Source organism: Colletotrichum graminicola (genome assembly GCF_000149035.1).
Source record: "Colletotrichum graminicola M1.001 genomic scaffold supercont1.76, whole genome shotgun sequence".
In the NCBI taxonomy this organism is placed as follows: domain Eukaryota; kingdom Fungi; phylum Ascomycota; class Sordariomycetes; order Glomerellales; family Glomerellaceae; genus Colletotrichum; species Colletotrichum graminicola.
Genome location: NW_007361080.1, coordinates 81,446 through 98,645, shown reverse-complemented (window position 1 = coordinate 98,645; position 17,200 = coordinate 81,446). Strand labels below are relative to the sequence as shown.

The 17,200-nt window shown below is 50.5% G+C and overlaps 5 protein-coding genes across 5 annotated transcripts; 4 read left to right on the top strand and 1 right to left on the bottom strand.

Moving 5' to 3' along the window:
* Window positions 1–1,829: 1,829 nt before the first annotated feature.
* On the top strand, window positions 1,830–2,636 carry GLRG_11164 (uncharacterized protein; the record flags this gene model as incomplete). The annotated part of the gene is made up of 1 exon (XM_008101849.1): window positions 1,830–2,636. The coding sequence occupies one exon, from the start codon at window positions 1,830–1,832 to the stop codon at window positions 2,634–2,636; it is 807 nt and encodes a 268-aa protein (XP_008100040.1).
* Window positions 2,637–2,762: 126 nt separating this feature from the next.
* Window positions 2,763–5,690, bottom strand: GLRG_11163 (subtilase; the record flags this gene model as incomplete). Its single annotated transcript, XM_008101848.1, has 6 exons — window positions 2,763–3,401; window positions 3,473–3,845; window positions 3,903–4,766; window positions 4,814–5,001; window positions 5,209–5,343; window positions 5,451–5,690. 6 exons carry the CDS (start codon window positions 5,688–5,690, stop codon window positions 2,763–2,765), a joined length of 2,439 nt encoding a protein of 812 aa, XP_008100039.1.
* Window positions 5,691–8,213: 2,523 nt separating this feature from the next.
* On the top strand, window positions 8,214–9,925 carry GLRG_11162 (phosphatidylinositol-specific phospholipase C; the record flags this gene model as incomplete). Its single annotated transcript, XM_008101847.1, has 2 exons — window positions 8,214–8,717; window positions 8,774–9,925. 2 exons carry the CDS (start codon window positions 8,214–8,216, stop codon window positions 9,923–9,925), a joined length of 1,656 nt encoding a protein of 551 aa, XP_008100038.1.
* Window positions 9,926–11,138: 1,213 nt separating this feature from the next.
* On the top strand, window positions 11,139–13,320 carry GLRG_11161 (heterokaryon incompatibility protein; the record flags this gene model as incomplete). Its single annotated transcript, XM_008101846.1, has 2 exons — window positions 11,139–11,526; window positions 11,600–13,320. The coding sequence occupies 2 exons, from the start codon at window positions 11,139–11,141 to the stop codon at window positions 13,318–13,320; spliced, it is 2,109 nt and encodes a 702-aa protein (XP_008100037.1).
* Window positions 13,321–15,645: 2,325 nt separating this feature from the next.
* Window positions 15,646–17,107, top strand: GLRG_11160 (threonyl and Alanyl tRNA synthetase second additional domain-containing protein; the record flags this gene model as incomplete). The annotated part of the gene is made up of 3 exons (XM_008101845.1): window positions 15,646–15,871; window positions 15,934–16,411; window positions 16,483–17,107. 3 exons carry the CDS (start codon window positions 15,646–15,648, stop codon window positions 17,105–17,107), a joined length of 1,329 nt encoding a protein of 442 aa, XP_008100036.1.
* Between the last annotated feature and the right edge of the window lie 93 nt (window positions 17,108–17,200).

Genomic DNA, 17,200 nt, shown 5'->3' with positions numbered 1-17,200 from the left:
ATTATGCTTCCTTTATGTAATTAGACACCGTTATTACTCTAGGCAGTTATATATCAGCTTTATTTATTAAACGGATTCACCTAACGGTAAGGAAATAACTATAAATATCCAAGACTAAGATTTATTTGACGAGAAAACATATCTATGATTAAGCCTCTTTCCTTACCACCACATAATGCTATTTTTACAACCTTCGTTTAAAACTAGAAAACATGCAAATTATTACGCTATTTAGAGATTACCCCAGGGAATACCTTAGCGTTAGACCGTCTCAAGGCCTTATGTACGCCATTAACTAAGAGATCGTTATTAAGGTGCCGTTTCAGTACCCAGTTCTCAAGGATACAGGCACATATTACTTACTAGATCTCGCCCTCAGAAGTTTTGTTTCTCCAGAAAAAGAATTAGCGGTTTACTAAACCATAAAAGCCCACCCACATCTCAATATTACTTAAAGACTGGAAACCGATGAGGCTAACTGCTTATTTCTAGAACGGCTCACACCACTAGAAGCAGCATGGCATAACTTAAGTGAACGAGACCGCCAACGCTGGGCCTTAGAACTACTTGATGCAGTACGTTAGTTGGAGAATTAGGGTTGGGCCAATGGTGACCTTGCTGTGCGGAACCTCGGTGTTGACAGCACGAATCGCCTGAAAGTGTTTGACTTTAGGTCTGCTGTTGAGCGCTGCCATCCGGACTACGAAAATGATCTAAGAAGGGATCATTTTGACCTAGCGACTTGTCTACATTTTATTCTTTCAGGGATCGATCCATTTACTGGGGCGAACTTATACGCTGAGGTAAAGAAAGTTCGGGCAACGCTGGAGAGCGGCCATAGAGTTGTTAAACATGGTGCTATAGTTTTAAGTGGTATTATCCAAGACGGTTAGACTAGACGTGGTTCTACAAGATTCAGTTAGGTTTTTGAGCGAGCCTTTGATATCCTCGGTCCCCTGGCTTGCAGCACTCCGACAAACCAATCTGAGAGCCACTATTAACGTCTTGAATCTTATTGCAGAGATTGGCTTCACAATTCACCACGGAACCCACATTGGAAGGATGTCGAAGGGTACCTGTTAGATTGTAAGGCGGTGGGGCTCGAAGCAGATATGGATATGTGGCGTTGACGACTGGCTACGCGTTCGCAATGCTTCTGTGGTCTATCTTAGCAATTGTAGCGTCATTCTTCAAGGCTTTTCTACTACTACGGCCAAACCAGACTTGGTTTAGCAGAAAGTCGCGGCAGCAAATAATGTGGATAGAGCAGCAGCACAACAGCAAAAGTGAGGCAATACCGCAGTCCTGGATACCCCGGCTGAAGTGTGTTAACGGAAGCCATTCAGGTCCAAATCTCGTCCTGAGGAAATATGTCGGCAACATCACGTGGGTCGGTCAGCTTGCTTATCTAATCTCACTCACCTAAGTTCATCGCTCACTTACTTGACTTGACTCACTCAGACAAGTACGGATACACAATAGACAGTTCCGACGAATGAGAATCGCGGGATAAGTGGTCGCACACAAGAGCAGGAGAGGTCGTCAAAAATATAGGTCTGCATTTATGAATATCCGAAAGCTCTGCCTTAGTTAATAGGAAGGTTTAGTTACAAGACTCTATAATACCTTCTGTGTTCCCATCTAGCTATAGTAAGCTCAATTAGGCAAGGCAGTATGTCGATTTGTCGTATCTACTGGTTGATAAATGGCCCAGGATTACACCAAGACTTTGAAACTCACTTATCCCATATCATGTTAAACCCCTCACAACAACCCTGATTTTGTCGTGCATCATCCCGCAAATATCAAGATCAAACACGACTATCGTCATGTCTTCGTGCACTCCCACCTACCTCCCGTCACCGAACTGGGACATCCCCGCCGACAGCAACATCGTAGTCCTGGGCCGCCTAATCAAAGACCCCAAGAACCCACAGAGCAAGGTCCCCCGTAGCAGCGACGACCCCATCCCGCCACTCAAGATTTACGAGGGGGAAAAGACGGACTGGCAAACGACCGTCGAGCGCACTCGCTCGGGCAGCATCGGACTCTGGGCGAAATGCCTGCAGTTTGTCGGCGGACAACTGAGCTTCGGCCAACTCAAGTCGGCAATGGAAGACCACAGGTTCGCCAGTCTGGAGACAAAGTATTTCCTGCCAGACGATGACTATCTCGCCCAGGCGCTCGAAGATGCAGGCGTGCAGGCGTATTTTCACGTGAACAACCACCGGAAGCCCGTTTACATGATCACCGGGATCAAGATCGCGCGGGGGGCCAGCGTCAGCGCCGAGAGCAGCACTGAGAGGTTGGTGCAGGCTGAGGTGAAGGCAGACGTGACGAGCGTGGGGGCGCCCGTCGAGGTAGGACCCGAGATAAGCTGGGAGTCGTTGAAGAAGAGAGGGGTCTCGTACGGCGGGTCGACCGACTACATCTTTGCCTACCAGCTGATGAGGATGAAGCCGAAGAAAGGAGGCAGGGAATCAAAGAACCAGAGCTATGTGAAGGGTGCATTGTATGGGAAACGTGAGGAGGGTGATGCAACGGAAGTCAAGCTTCGGGACGTTTTTGAGATTGAGGAGGAGGCCAGTCACGGGTTCCCCGACACTTGGGAGCAGGTTGATGAGGATGAGGTCTGATGATGTGGCGCCCGTCATCAAAAAAAAAAGTGAAACTCGTGTCAAGTTTCAACATCAGTTCCTACGTCACGATATCCAGAGCACTCGACGTAATTAGAGGCACGGCCTAGACAAAACACCATGATCCTACCCTTCCAGCAACGTATCTGCTACATCGCGTAAGATCTTGTTGTTGTCCAGCATTTGAACTTTAAGGAAATCCCAGGGGAGTAAGCTCTTCACGCCGCAGACATGTTTCCTCCGCATGTGACGTCTCAGAACCGCCAGCATACCTCTCATCTGTTCCAGATCCCTCGGAACGTGGCTGTAGAGGGCTCGGTCTTCTCCCTGAAAAGTAGATTCTACCACCATGCGAACGCATCCCAACAGGTTTGCCGCCAGTCCAGCCGCCACGGGAGTGGCATACGAGGTTCCGGACACATATTTGGTAATAAGCCTCTCCGGGTTGCGGGGGGCAGCAACCTCGATAGGAACACCTTCTCCAAATGCATACAGGATGGGATGTGCATCTTTTTCTGAAGGGTTGAATGGGGATACGTCTCCGTTGCCAGCGGTCGAGCTGATCCCGATGACCGAAATGTCTCGTGCGGGCCACGACGTACGCTTGTGAGCTCCGTCGTTACTAGTAGCCGCGAAGAACAGTGGCGGCTTCTTCGCCATCAAAGCATCGTCCATCGCCTTGCGAATCAGAGGTATGATCTGGTCGAAGCCGAAGCACATGATGATTATGTCAACCTTCCAGTCATGAGTCGCGCGGTTAATAGCCTGGACGAATCAGCATGCCATCAAAGTTCAACGTCCTCAAGAGTACTCGCCTCGGCAATACGTTTGTAAACTTGCACGGCCATTTCGGGATCTGCTAGATCATCTTTGGTTCTGAAAACTTTCGCAACGTGTAGGTCGGCTGCTGGAGCAACTCGGAGGACTATCTGGCCCACTCGAGAGCCGTGGCCGTCGCAGTCAACCTTCCAGTCATGCGTGGCGTCTCCTTTAGTGGCGGGGACAAAGGTATCAGATTGTTGGAAGTTGATGCGGTCCTCGCCCTCGTAATTTTCTTGAAGAACTTCCGGCAGCTGGAAACCCGTATCGAGCACGGCGACTTTGACACGAGTTGCTCGTTTGACCGCTTCCTCACATAGATCTTGGCATTTATAAAACAGATCGTGCACGCCGTCCAAGTGTCCAAGCCATTCGTCGGCGGCTTCTTGCCTATGGAAAGCCAAGTGTCAGCAGGATGAAAGCTTGAAGAGAAACGCTTATTCGTACTTTTCTAGTTCATCCTCGTCTTGATGATCGAATGATCCAATTCCACCGGCTTCATTCGCCCGAGAGATGTCCTCATGCAGATTGTTCGACTGGATCTCGTAGACGGTGGAGAGCGCATAATCAAGAGGGTATAGGATTCTTTCGAAGATGTACCTCCTAATCTCAAAATCATTCACTGATCGCATGTGAAGCACGTTCATGAACTCTCTTGGGTCGATGCAAGCCGAGATCGTCTGACGGAGGCAATCGTGAATAGTTCTAGAACGGCCAGCCCGACATGTCTTGGTCCACTTTTCCATGCATTCGAGGGCGACGACACACCGATCCTGGGACTCTTGAAAGTCGATGGGAGCCCCCCGTGCTATTTCAAGGAGAAGTATGCCCAAAGACAGAATGTCGGGGAACCGATGCGGCTGGTTCAGATTGAACTCTCTTGGGAGTCCTTCCCGCGTCAAGGAGGAACAACTCGTCGTCAAGTAAGGCTTGGTAATGTTTGGCAATGATCGCCGGTGCGAGACCAAGAAACAGATATTCTCGCTGCTGAGGCTTGCCTGTAGCCATGGCCCCTTGAAGAAGTGCAAAAGGGATGTTGCCAGGACGAATGATAGGATCAAGCGGTCCTTCCCCTCCATTGACGACATCAAGGACTCGTGGTTGCTTCGATTAGGCTTAAGTAGATCTTTCAGGGACATGAATTCAACGTCCCGCACCTGGGGGGGGCATAGCCGATTGGTCTCAACGTCAGCATGCAGCTGCCATAGCTTCCGTGCGTGGACAACCATTCGTGGGCGAATTCCCGCCTTCACTCCCAGGATTATCCCGCAGAGGCCATTCTTGACCTCCGTATGCTCGGTCTTCTCATATCTGATGGTCTGTTTAGCTGGGCTGAGCAGTATTGAAGGTCAACCTACATTCGGCTGTTAACAGCAATTTCCGTGTCCTGCCACTCAAGATCCCAGGAGCTAGTCGGAAATAGGATCCGAAATCGAGCCTCACTGTTCGATAGCACCTGTCCGCGGGAGGGAACTACCTCAAATCGTTGATACTGGGTTAGATTCAGGCGGGTCTTGCGGCTCACATGAAAAGCGCTGCTCGGGCACTGGCAACGCCAATTCGTCTGCACCACGTCGAAAAGTGTCTCTGTAAGTTTCCGCATATTTTTTAAAGGGTAGTCCGAGAATCTTATAGGGCAGGGTGAGTCGGACTCCGTTGTCAGTGGCAGCGAATCAAAGAAGAATTGGAGCGCCTGTCCAAGATTCCCTAATAGCTTCTTCTGCTTATTGGCATTCTTGCTGCTGATGCGTACGATGTAACCGACATCTGTCAAGAATCGTTCGCTCGGGGGATCATCCTCGGGTAGTGTCCTTCTAAGGGCGCGGAGCTTCGGGTAGGTCTCGTCATTGTTGCGTTGGAAACCGATACGCCTGAAGGCCGGGCCGGCCTGTTCCCCCTTTTGGGACAAAAACAATTTTCTAGCTCATCCAGGATTCTCATCAGGTTTTTCTTGAAATCTCCTTCATTGGTCGAGAGTTTTTGAATGGGTTCTACTGGGTCCCATAGCACAAGGACCGCATTCAAGTTGAAAACGACGGTCTTGAAGTGGATGTAGAACTTCCGCGTCTCCGTGAAGGGGTCCTCGTCGGAGCCTAAGAGGTCAGGTAGGTTGTTTAGTGTCCTTTCAGCTATGGCAATGAAAGTGGGTAAAACTGATACAAGGAGGGCATATATGTCGTCAGCATCACAAACCGGAGAGGTGGTCCCGAGTCCCCAGACTGACAGGAGGCTCATGATGTCGTCTGCGAGTGCCAAATTGCACGAGGCTCAGAGTCTCCAGGCCACGTCCAATCAATGGTGGAGATAGATAACATTGAAGGATTACAAAGCTGACTGCTAAGTCAGCATAAGCCATATTATTGATTGCAACCTAAACGACAAGCAAGATAGGGCATTAATACATGTAATGTGGAGCACCCGGACACAGCCGTCTGAGGGTCTCCATATCATCTGCGGATTCTAACGGAGTAGCATACACGATATCCTTAAATTACCTCTCAGGCGTCCAGCGCTTCGAGCATCAATCACAATGGAGAGCGGTATTGAAGACCCGGCCATTTCTGCGACCTCGGATAACGCGTTATTAGTCCTCCGAGAGTTGTCAATCCAATGCAGAGGACTCCTCCACCAATTGTCCGCCGATGATGGGGTAGCTAGAGGGGCCGAGGCAAGAGAGCAGAAGGCCAGCTTCAATGTCTGGATGGCGAATATGGGCGTGTTCCGCGAAGGTCAGCAGTCGCTAGCTTCTCGGTTGAAGAGTGCACCCCAGATAAGCAGGCTGGTGGAGCAGTTACTCATGACTCTTAAGCATGATCTTGGTAATTTTTGCAACTCAAGCCCCTTAAAGACGGCTAGAATCTCATCAAGTCGAAACAGAAAAGAGTCTCATCCAAGGGGATGACCAAGATACTTCCTCCGCCAGTGAATCCGATGACTCCATGTCTTCAGACCGCTCGTCTTTGTCCTATAGGCTACTTTCGAAATCAGATGACGATGAAGTTCTATCTTCACCTTCACCTCGATCAGCCATCTGGACCTCAATTCAAGACACTATTATCAGTCTTCGCCAACTAGCTTTGACTGTTCGCCTAGCGGGAGCTCAGCATCGCCAGGAGCGAATACAGCGGTTCGCGAATCTGGATCGTAACAAACAAGTATACCGACTTTTCGAGAAGTGCGCGCGTCAAAAGGTCGACTTTGCATTCCCCAAAGCGAGCAACACTCTACGAGCGCGAATGGCCGAGTCAATTGCCACACGTCGAATGCGGTTCCGTTACCTCGAGCTGCACCAAAAGAAGACCTCGACATTGAACGAGCCGGCTCCAGCGCTGCAACAGACAGAGACCCCTGATGCAGGAGAAAACACGCTACGGGCATTTCAACAGGTATCGCGACAGGGATCAGGAGTTCCATCTCCCAAGGGCAGAGCTATCAACTCAGGAGAAAGCGTGCTGTCAAACACGCTGATTACCAACCTGGACCCGAAAAAACTCCATTCAGCCGAGAACAAGGCAAAGCGCTCCGAGTCTGTCTCATCTGTCAAGATCTCCTCTGGCAAGTTTCCCTCGAAGCCGAAGCTAGACCCTGAAGGTACCTCGTTTACTTGCCCATACTGTTTCCTTGTCTGCCCAGCGAGCGAGGCCAGTGGACAAACCCAGTGGGTGTGAGTATGACCTTGAAGGGCGCATTGCTTGCTTGCATGCTGATACACTGTTTAACTAAATTAGGAGCCATCTTATTCACGACTTTGAGCCTTTCTTTTGCATATTTGACAACTGCTCTTCGCCGTTCACCTGTGCGAACACGTATACTGGCTGGCTTACCCACATGCGCACAACGCACACCCAACCAGAATGGCATTGCTGGCATTGCAACGTCGGCTCCTCGTCCACTAGTTCATTTTCGACACCAGCAGAGTTAGAAAGCCATTTGGAAGAGCACCATCAGAAAGAGGTCGCTGGCACACTTCGTCCTGTTCTCGTTAATCATAGCATGATTCGCGATCAGCACGCTTTACAGGAGTGTCCTTTCTGCGGCGGGTTCCCCGAGGAGATTGAGAAAGAATTCCCCAACCGTGATGGCGGACCAGCCCGCGAAGCTCTTGAAAAACATGTCAGAGACCATCTCATCTCCGTGGCCCTGATTCTAGCTCCAGTGGAAACAGAGGAGCATGGCGACGAAATCGATGACACTAAATCGGAAGCACAGGAGGGCAATGACAGCGAACGCGACCTCGATGGAGTCGGGGACTCTTATGAGCCAGAGTGTCGACGAAATTCTTGCAATTGCAAAGATGGCGGAAGTAGTGACGTTTTTGGTCCGTCTGCAGGTTCCGAGATTGAGGATATGCAAGCGCATTCGAGTCTCACTCAACTATGGCAAGACATATTGGACGACAAAATGAGACGCGAGAGCGAGGACGAAACTCTGCAATCATTCGTGGCAAAGTTTGGACTGAAATCGTCACCTATGCAGCCTTTGTCTCCGCCGGCTTCTTCCAGCCACGAAACCTCATCGCCGAGCCTCCCTGCGCGACTTCCGGAGCAGGCGGATGACCATAGTCGAGTGAACGAGCCGCCCAGAACTAAAATTGCGGACGCAGACGCTCCCATAGAATCTCCTCCCTCTGCCGTCTCCTCAGTCTTCAATGACAAGGATATCGAGGATGATCTCTCCATACCAGACATGTCCCTCTTTAACAGCACCAATAAATCCTCAACAGTCGACCTGATGAGGATGGTGCAGCTTACTACGATAATGGCGCCTACACGCAATGGTGATCATTATAGACTCGATAGATCACCTCCGAGCCTTGAAACTAGGACTATCGACAATGCCATCCATCCCTTTGGTGGACCCAAGGACATCGATACTGCCTCCTCGAGCCTGCCCACGTTCGACGTCAGCCCTGCCATCCAAGGCCACCTGAAGAAGCGCACATTCGACGAAATGAGATCCTTCCGCTTCTCGATATCACAGTCTTCCTCCGTCACGCGTGAGAAACTAGGCGCATTTCTCGATTCTGTGCAGGGCGAAACCGATGCCTGGGAATTACTACCCAACGACAAGGAAAGGTACACATGGCCCGAGTTCTTCGAGTTTTGGTGGAAAACATATGGTTTGGAAGCCACTCGACCGTTGGAATCGGATTACAAGGATCTCGACCAGCCGTTACCAAACTATTTCATCAACAGCAGCCACAACACATTTCTGATTGGGAACCAGCTCGCCTCAAAGGTCGACCAAAAAGCGTACAAAACAGTATGTGCTTTTTCGCATTGATCTGAGAATCTTTCCATACTGACAATTGGTCAAAGGTCCTCCGCAGAGGTTGCAGATGCATTGAAATCGATGTTTGGAATGGAGACGCTCTCTCCACGACGTCTCAAGAGGACAGCAGGCCATCGACTCCTAGCAAAGCCCGCCTGCCATTTCCAAAAGATGAACCCATAGTTACACTCGGCTGGATCTCGGCAACTCCCTGTGGGTTCAGGGAAGTCTGCAAGGTTATCGGCGAGTATGCTTTCGAGGTAAATGACTTACCAGTTATTGTCAGCCTCGAAGTCCATGCCAGTGTTGAGCAGCAGAATGTGATGGTCAGGATTATGAAAGAAGAATGGGGTGAGATGCTCCTTGACAAGGCTTTTGAAGGCATCGATCCAAGCTTCCGTCTTCCCACCCTTAGGGACATGAAGAGGAAGATCATGATCAAGGTGAAGAAAGCATCCACACTTCACCCTGGAGAAGAAGACAGCAGCAGACCGCCAGCAACCTATAAACCCGACATTGCTACAGCCCTAAGCGACCTGGGAATCTACACTTTTAGTACGCGCTTTAAGAGTTTCGAGATGCCTGCTGCTAAGGAGCCGGGACATATTTTTCCAATGGTTGAGCATCGCTTTTTAGCGCTTCACGCAACTAAGCCCCGTGAGATATTCTCTCACAACAAGCACTACTTTATGCGCGTTTTCCCCAACGTCACCCGACTTAATAACTCAAATCCGGATCCTAGCCAGTTTTGGCGGAAGGGTGTCCAGATGGTGGCCCTCAACTGGCAGCACCTTGATGAAGGTCTAATGATAAACGAGGCTATGTTTGCAAACGAGCAAGGCTGGGTGCTTAAGCCTAATGGATATCGCAGTACTGATGGGGGAACTGAAACCTATATTGACGCTGCACCAGAGGGTGACCTAGATCTAACTGTCACGATCATCGCGGGTCAACATATCTGGGTGTCGGACAGGGAAAGTACATATGGCGAGAACGGCAAGAATCTACGTCCCTTTGTCAAGTGCGAGCTCCATGTTGAGCTAGGGTCAGCCCATAGCAAAGCAGCTACTGAGTCCGACTTCGAACTCAAAACGGCACGCACTTCAACGAAGACAGGTCATCCTGAATGGGATGGTGGAGCGCGATTGAAATTCCCGAAGGTCTCGAGGGTGATGGAAGAGCTGAGTTTCATCAGGTGAGAGGATTTTCTCCGATTACTTTTACTACTGCTTTCCCTCTTAACCGCGACGTCGCTTTACGCACGTGTTCCGCATAACACACAACGCAGAAAACCCTCCGTTGCACCAGGTACCTCCGCGCCTACCCATCCGAGCAGCGTGTTTAGCCGCCAGGTGGTGCGTTCTACGGATGGTGTAATCTCTGAGATACGATAGAGACAGACCTGATGATCTTGGCCAAACTGCAATGGCCCGTCGTCCTCTCGTCGTAGGAGCCGGTCGTGCAACAGAACGCTCAGCAAGGAAGCTTCAAACAGCTGTGGCGGTCTATTTTAACAAGTCAAGCCGCTGCACAACGCACCGTTCACTGCAAGACGCATGCATGTACTTGACAAATGGCATCCGACAAGATCCATCTTTTGCGATTCCGTTCAAGACGCAAAGGTTCGATACTAACATTCATTACTATTACAGATTCGAGATTCGGAATGACCGGACATTCGCCAGCAATGACTTGTTGTCGTGGGCTTGTATTCGGCTCGACCGCCTCCGCCCAGGCTACCGCTTGATCAAGCTCATGGATAACAGGGGTCGTCTGATTCAAGGCGGGAGACTGCTTGTCAAGGTCGACAAATTGAGGAGTTAAGTAGAGCGGCCTCACATCGTTATTTGTAAATCAAAGCCAAAATCTTGTTTCTCACAGAGATATAAGGAAAAGAGAGGGAGAAGGACCGCTGGCAAGTGGCAGAGTCAGTAAATATGAGAGATTATGCTTGCCTAGTGGGCTAAAATCCAGTCTGTTAACTGCACTGTTGAAAGTTCCGCGACTTCAAACAAGTAGTTTGGATTGTAGAAGCAGTGCCGGATTAAAGATTGCCCTGCGTGGTCGTCTTCCTATGACCCCTTCTCGTCCGATGCATCTTCCCCTACCCTAAGAACCAGGAGTAATGATGATACTAAAGGCATGGTTAAGAGCAAGATTAGGCAGAGCCTTCTTCGAGCCTATACGTCTATACATTGTGGACACCAGTAAGAAAAAGGACTCTAAGCCTAATCTCACTGGCTTGGCATAAGGCAAACCAGTTGGTGCCTAAGACGCAAAGCGAGGCTACAGTAAGGTCATGCGGACCACGCGGAAGATGACCATGTGGCACAGTGCCTGAAGCTGCTACCTTCAATCACCATCACATCAATGGCATGATCCTTGTTGTTTGTTCCCTCTAACACCGACAATATGGCTTCATTAACCCCTTACATATCGGCAAAGCTCTGCCAAACCTGCAATACAGCACTGTATTCCCAATCCAGGTCCAGCACCATTATTGAATCCGATATCGATACTAGTCATCATAGTGACTTGCCATCACTGCGTAAAGCAGCAGAGAAAGGCTGCTCCATCTGCTCCATCGTGGCCGACAATCTGAAGCTAGACCGATCTAGATACGACACGACTCCAGGAAGTTCCGAAGTCGATGGGGATATGGACTCAAACTGTTCCATATTGTGCCGCCTGTACAAAGAAATCACACATGATCTCGACGTGTCGGTGACAAAATTCGACGTTGAGATTTGGAGCGCGAAGTTTACGTCAAAGACAAGGTTCCGCATGCTTCCAAACTCAGGTACGCTCGTGTTGTGCATCCTCAGCACTGCAACAAAATGGCCTTGAAATGTAAACTGACAAGAAAACGATAGACGGTCCCTTACGCCCACTGTTACCGCAAGCTGGGAAATCAGACTCGACAGTTTCGGCCTTCGCCCTTGGACAGGCTCGTGATTGGCTCGTACACTGTCGCCTTTGCCATCCGCGATGTCTATCGATAAGATCCGAAAAGTCGGGCATGGCCTGGCTTCCCACTCGTCTTTTAGACGTTGGAGTGGAAGGCGACCCGAGAATCAAGCTCGTCTTGACACAGCAGGATCAAGTGGATCTGTCTGCAGCTTATATTACACTCAGCTATCGATGGGGGTCCCAACCTCAGGGCTTGCTACTGCAGGGTTCGAATGTCGATTCGTTTCGCCGCGGTCTATTGGTCCATGACCTTCCCCGTACCTTTCAAGATCTGGTCATAGTCGCTCGATTCCTGTCGGTTCGTTATGTATGGATCGACGCCCTTTGTATCATCCAAGACTCCCTGTCGGACTGGGAAAGAGAAGGCGCCACGATGCGCGACGTGTATGCTAATTCGACATGCACAATTGCAGCTGCAGCCTCCGAAGATCCACACGGAGGGCTGTTTCGCTCCAGAGACCCCACCAAGATCGTCCCGGCGCTCATAGGCACACCGAACATGGGATCCTCCCCTGAGAGCGCCAGTAGCTTTCTCTATGACAGGGCTTACTTAGACCGGCGCATCGTAAGCGGGCCCCTGCAAAAGAGAGGATGGGTCTTCCAAGAACGCATGCTTTCACCACGGGTGCTTCACTTCGCGGATGATCAAATTGTGTGGGAGTGTCTAACCGACACCAAGTGTGAAGCATTCCCTTCTGGCCTGCCGTTTCACCATTCAACGAAAGGTCTCGGACCTCTTTGGAGTGCTTTAGAAAGTAGGACTATGCCGACAACTGACACCGTTCTGGACAACGCCAGACTCACAACAAATGGGTTATCCAACCACCAACTTGCTAGCACCGACACCGCATGCTACTCCACTGATATGGCTATTTTATCTGAATGGCGAGATCTAGTCAAACAGTATTCCCGATGCGCTTTGACTAAGAACACCGACAAACTACCAGCATTTGCCGGTGTTGCAAAGTTATTCCAGGACATTACAGGCGATGCGTACTATGCTGGGCTGTGGGAGTCTTCTTTCCTGGACCAGTTGGACTGGCGGGTATATAAACCTTCAAAAAGAGTGTCTTCTGAGTACAGGGCGCCGTCTTGGTCATGGGCCTCCATAGACGGGGCTGTTCGGCCGTTCTCGTTGGCCCCTGGAAGCTCTTTTCTACCAGAGTTGAACGATGTCCACGTGTCGGTGAATGGACCTGGTTGCTTTGGGAGGATCTCGGAAGCATCCTTGCAACTCCAGGGATACTTGGTCCCCGCCATAATCTACTCTTCCATTAAAGGCCAGAACGCATGTTTGCTGTTGGGTGGAACCCGACAGGTATTCGCGCAGTTCCTTCCAGACACATTGGAAGTGGAGTTCGCGACTGGGACCATCATGTGGTGTCTCCCGCTCAAACTATACAGTGTCGCCCCCGACGCAGATCTCATCCGTGACTTGGTCCTAGTCAACATTGTGCTAGTGCCAGTTCTCGCAAGTCTACCGGTTCGGTATCGGCGGGTGGGTCTCCTAGTTGTTGCACCCGCGGGCCAAGACTTCGACGATATTTGCTCTTTCGGAATTGCCATGACCGAAAATCTCGACTTTGAGATTACGGAGCCTTATTCTCTTATAACAATCTTGTAATTGTGTCACTGGACCTCCCAGTCGTGACAGAAACCTAAAGACGACCACCAGATAGCCATAGCAGACCACACAATATTCAACCCGCCGCCCCTTACCAATGCAGTCTCTTATACTTTCATCTATCCAACCGCAACAATACCACAAAACGCAATCCGCTGCAATGCCCCGTCCTCCCCCTGTCAGTCCAAGCCCTTCACAAATCTGCGTAAACGACTCAGATTGTGTTCTGAATGATCGACTGACATCGCAATCAGAAGCCAAGAATTCATGCTGGGATTGTGGCTGGACGTTATCCGGTCATGGACCAGTAACGCTGTCAAAACTTCATCAAGGTTTGGACGTCTGCTAAGACGGATACAAACCAACATTGAATGTTCCAAAGGGCCACAGTTATACCAAACAGGAGAACACTGCCAGAGATTGATTTCAAGAAAACATACAACACAGTGATCAACCAAGAGCGATTTCAGTTATTTTTTGATGATTCATATACATGGTCACCATTTCTCAGTTATAGACATAATCGCCCACTCATATGTGGCGTGTATGTATTACTGGTAAGAGTTTATTGTATCGTCTCTCAATGAAATCTGAATGTTTGCTCTGGGTGACTAAATAGAAACCCAAAGAGACAGGGAAAGGCTAGGCCACTACTGGGGACGTCGAGGCAAGCCTCTGCGTGTAACTTTAGGCCTCGTGCGGGTGACGTAGGGGCTAGGTGTTGTTCGAGGAGCAGGGAGGCTGTGCGTTGTGCATTTGCCCGCTTGGTGGTAAGTCCCTCCTATTGTGTCTCCTTGATTGGTCGAACAGCTGCATGTTTTGGACCAGGTATATCTGGTGTTGCCGTGAGTATCGACTGCCACCTTGTCCTGGATACAACCGCAGTCCAGGTGAAACCTATTTAGAACTCTCCAGTAACACATAGCTTGTCGGTGAATATCTCCAACGTGGGAATTACTGTAAGACTCTATGAGTTCGCATTCAGACTGGATAAAACTGTGGGAGCGGGACTTACACGTCTTTCAGCGCTGGCCGAATGCGGTACGAAATTATCAAATGCTCCGGCAGTGCTCTTAAGATTGTCTTTTGCCAGACCTGCAACTTCGATCATAGGTGATAGATGAAGCACTACGGTAGGGAGAAAATCGGCAAGGAAAACTAAAACGAGGCACTCTATTTATGTTCAACGATATCTCTATTGCAAGGCTTTCCGCCTCTGTTTAGAAGGTGGATTCTTAAAGAAGCTATCGTTACAGGCTTCACTAAGCAGGCTACCTTGGCATGCATGAAACTAGTAGAGTTGTGCTGCAGTAGCTCTTACACTTTGAATGCCCAAGGTGGCATGACAACCCCGCATTGACGAAGGCGTTGGACGAGCTGCTTTAAAAGCTGAAAACCAGTTGTTCCACAGCCTTACCAAACCCAAAGCCTTGGTCTGAGAGGCTTGTTGCAGATGTCAGCAGCCTTTGTCGTCCGGCTATGGGTGGCCGGATAGGAGTCGTAAGCACCGTAAGCACGTCTAATCACCTGGGGCCGAATTCATCCACGGACCGCCATTTGTAGACCTGCTCGCCTCATTTTTGAACGGCCAATTAGGGTATTTCAATGTGTCTCATCTGGCGAACAAATGACCTCCAATATTTTTTGATTAATGACAGGTACTTTCAGCCGATATGTATCAGGCTCACATATTGTCACGACGCGATATCAGAGCAGGAATCAAGAGCAAAAGCCAAGGAAGAATACTACACCAGGTATTCATTGGTCGGCGCCACGAAACGTTGTGTTTAAAAACGCTTCAAGCGCAATTTTGTTACAAAATATAATTCGTTTTCTGATCACAGAAGATGTGTACGTCGGTGTAAGTGACGTGCTTGGTTCCCGACGCGGTACCCATCTGGAGGGGTGGCGAGCTGAGGTCAAAGCAGCCGACTTCTTCTGCCTTCAAAAGAGTTGAGAACGGACACTGATTATGGTGTATATTTTCTGTTATTTCTGCGGTTATTATGTAGCGGCAAGAAAATGGCTCCATCCATCTGTGTCAGAACTCGGGGATCAAGTTCCACGTTCGGTTGGTGTTGCGATGCTGGGCATCACCAGTTATCGCCGATGATGAAGCCTATCACCGATGAAATCTTCCATCAATAGTAAGCGAGATTATTACGTCAGCAGAGCTACGTATCCCAACGCCCGGGGTAAACAAAGACATATCAAAAACAAGCACGTGATATCTCCACTTTACATACATCCGGACACCGGTCACTCATCGAAGTTCATCGCAATCCCATTGAGACAAGTACACGGTAAAAGGCTCAGATCACCGCAATGGCTGTCACCGAATCAACAAGGGCCCAGGTTGTGGGGGCTCTGGCCTGTCAACGTAGCTCCTATCTACGGACACTAGAGGCCGAGGTCATCTCGTGTGAGAAACGGCCCCCTTCAACGGCCAGAAAGAATGGCAATAAGGACAAGTCCGCGGGCGATGCTGTTAATGGAGACACCTCCGAAACTTGGCTGATTGAGTTTGCCGACTCGGTCCTTTTTCCTGAAGGTGCTTCTCATCAAAAAACACACAGTCCGAAGATAGAAGACTGACGGAGCCGGGTGTTCCAGGCGGCGGACAACCATCCGACCATGGAACCATCACTCCGTTATCGAACCCAGGGGCGACTCCTATCCTGATTGAATTCGTTGAACGTGTTGGGCTACGCTGCGTTTACCACTCACCTCAGCCCCTGGTACCTGGCGAAACAGTCCGCCAGGAGGTCGACTTCCAGCGTAGGTGGGATCACATGCAGCAGCACACCGGCCAGCACCTCCTCTCCGCCGTGATGAACACCTACGACGACCTGAATACCCTCGGATGGGGTATGGGGAAAAGCGGAGCTATGAACTACGTCGATCTGCCCCGCAAACCCTCCGAGGCCGAACTGCAGGCTATCCAAGCCCGGTGTAACGACATCATCCGCTCGAGCGCGCCCATCACCGTCGAGACGCCGGACGATGCCAAGACTCACAAGATGCCGGAAGACTACGACCAGGCCAAGGGGGTTGTGCGAGTAATCCGCATTGGGGAAATTGACCGCAACACGTACAGAGCCCCCCCCCCCCCTCCCCGTCCGTCCCATGCTCATCGTGCTCCATCACTGACATACATGGCAGGTGTTGTGGAACCCATCTCTCACAGACCTCGCACATCTCGCTCATTCTTGTCCATCACGGAGAGCCGGTCCACGGCAAGAACTTCCGCCTCTACTTCTCGGCGGGCGACAGAGCCATCAACCTCGCCGCGTCCTCCATCAGCGCGATGGGCACCATCTCCAAGCTGCTGTCCAGCAAGAACACCGCGGACGAGGTGGTCCAGAGCGTCAAGGCCGTGCAGGCCTCGGCCGCGGATCTAAAGAAGAGGGAGAAGAAGTTGCTCTCCGACATTGCCGAGTTCGAAGCAGAGGCAGTCAAGGCCAGGCTGCAGACCAGCAAGAGCGTGTGGATCCACCGCGCCGACGGCAACGCCGACTTTGTAAAATGGGTCGCGGCCAGCATCAAAGACGCCGTCATGGCGTGTGGCGGTGTGGCTGTCGTGGCGACTGGCGAAGAGAAGAAGAGCGGGCAGCTCGTCGTGCTCGGAGAGAAGAGCAGCGTAGATGCGGTGGTGCCGAAGATAAAGGACATCGTCACGGGGGTGAAGGGAGGCGGCGCTGGAGATAAGTGGCAGGGCAAGGTTGGTGCGTGGGACAAGGATAGCCTGGAGACACTTAGAAAGCTAGTCGAAGGCTCCAGTGCTTAAGACGCGATCGAAAGAAACGATTAGAAGTTCGGTACCACACGGTCAAGTCCGTAGACTAAAATCATAGAGAAAGGCTTGTATAAACGAATCAGT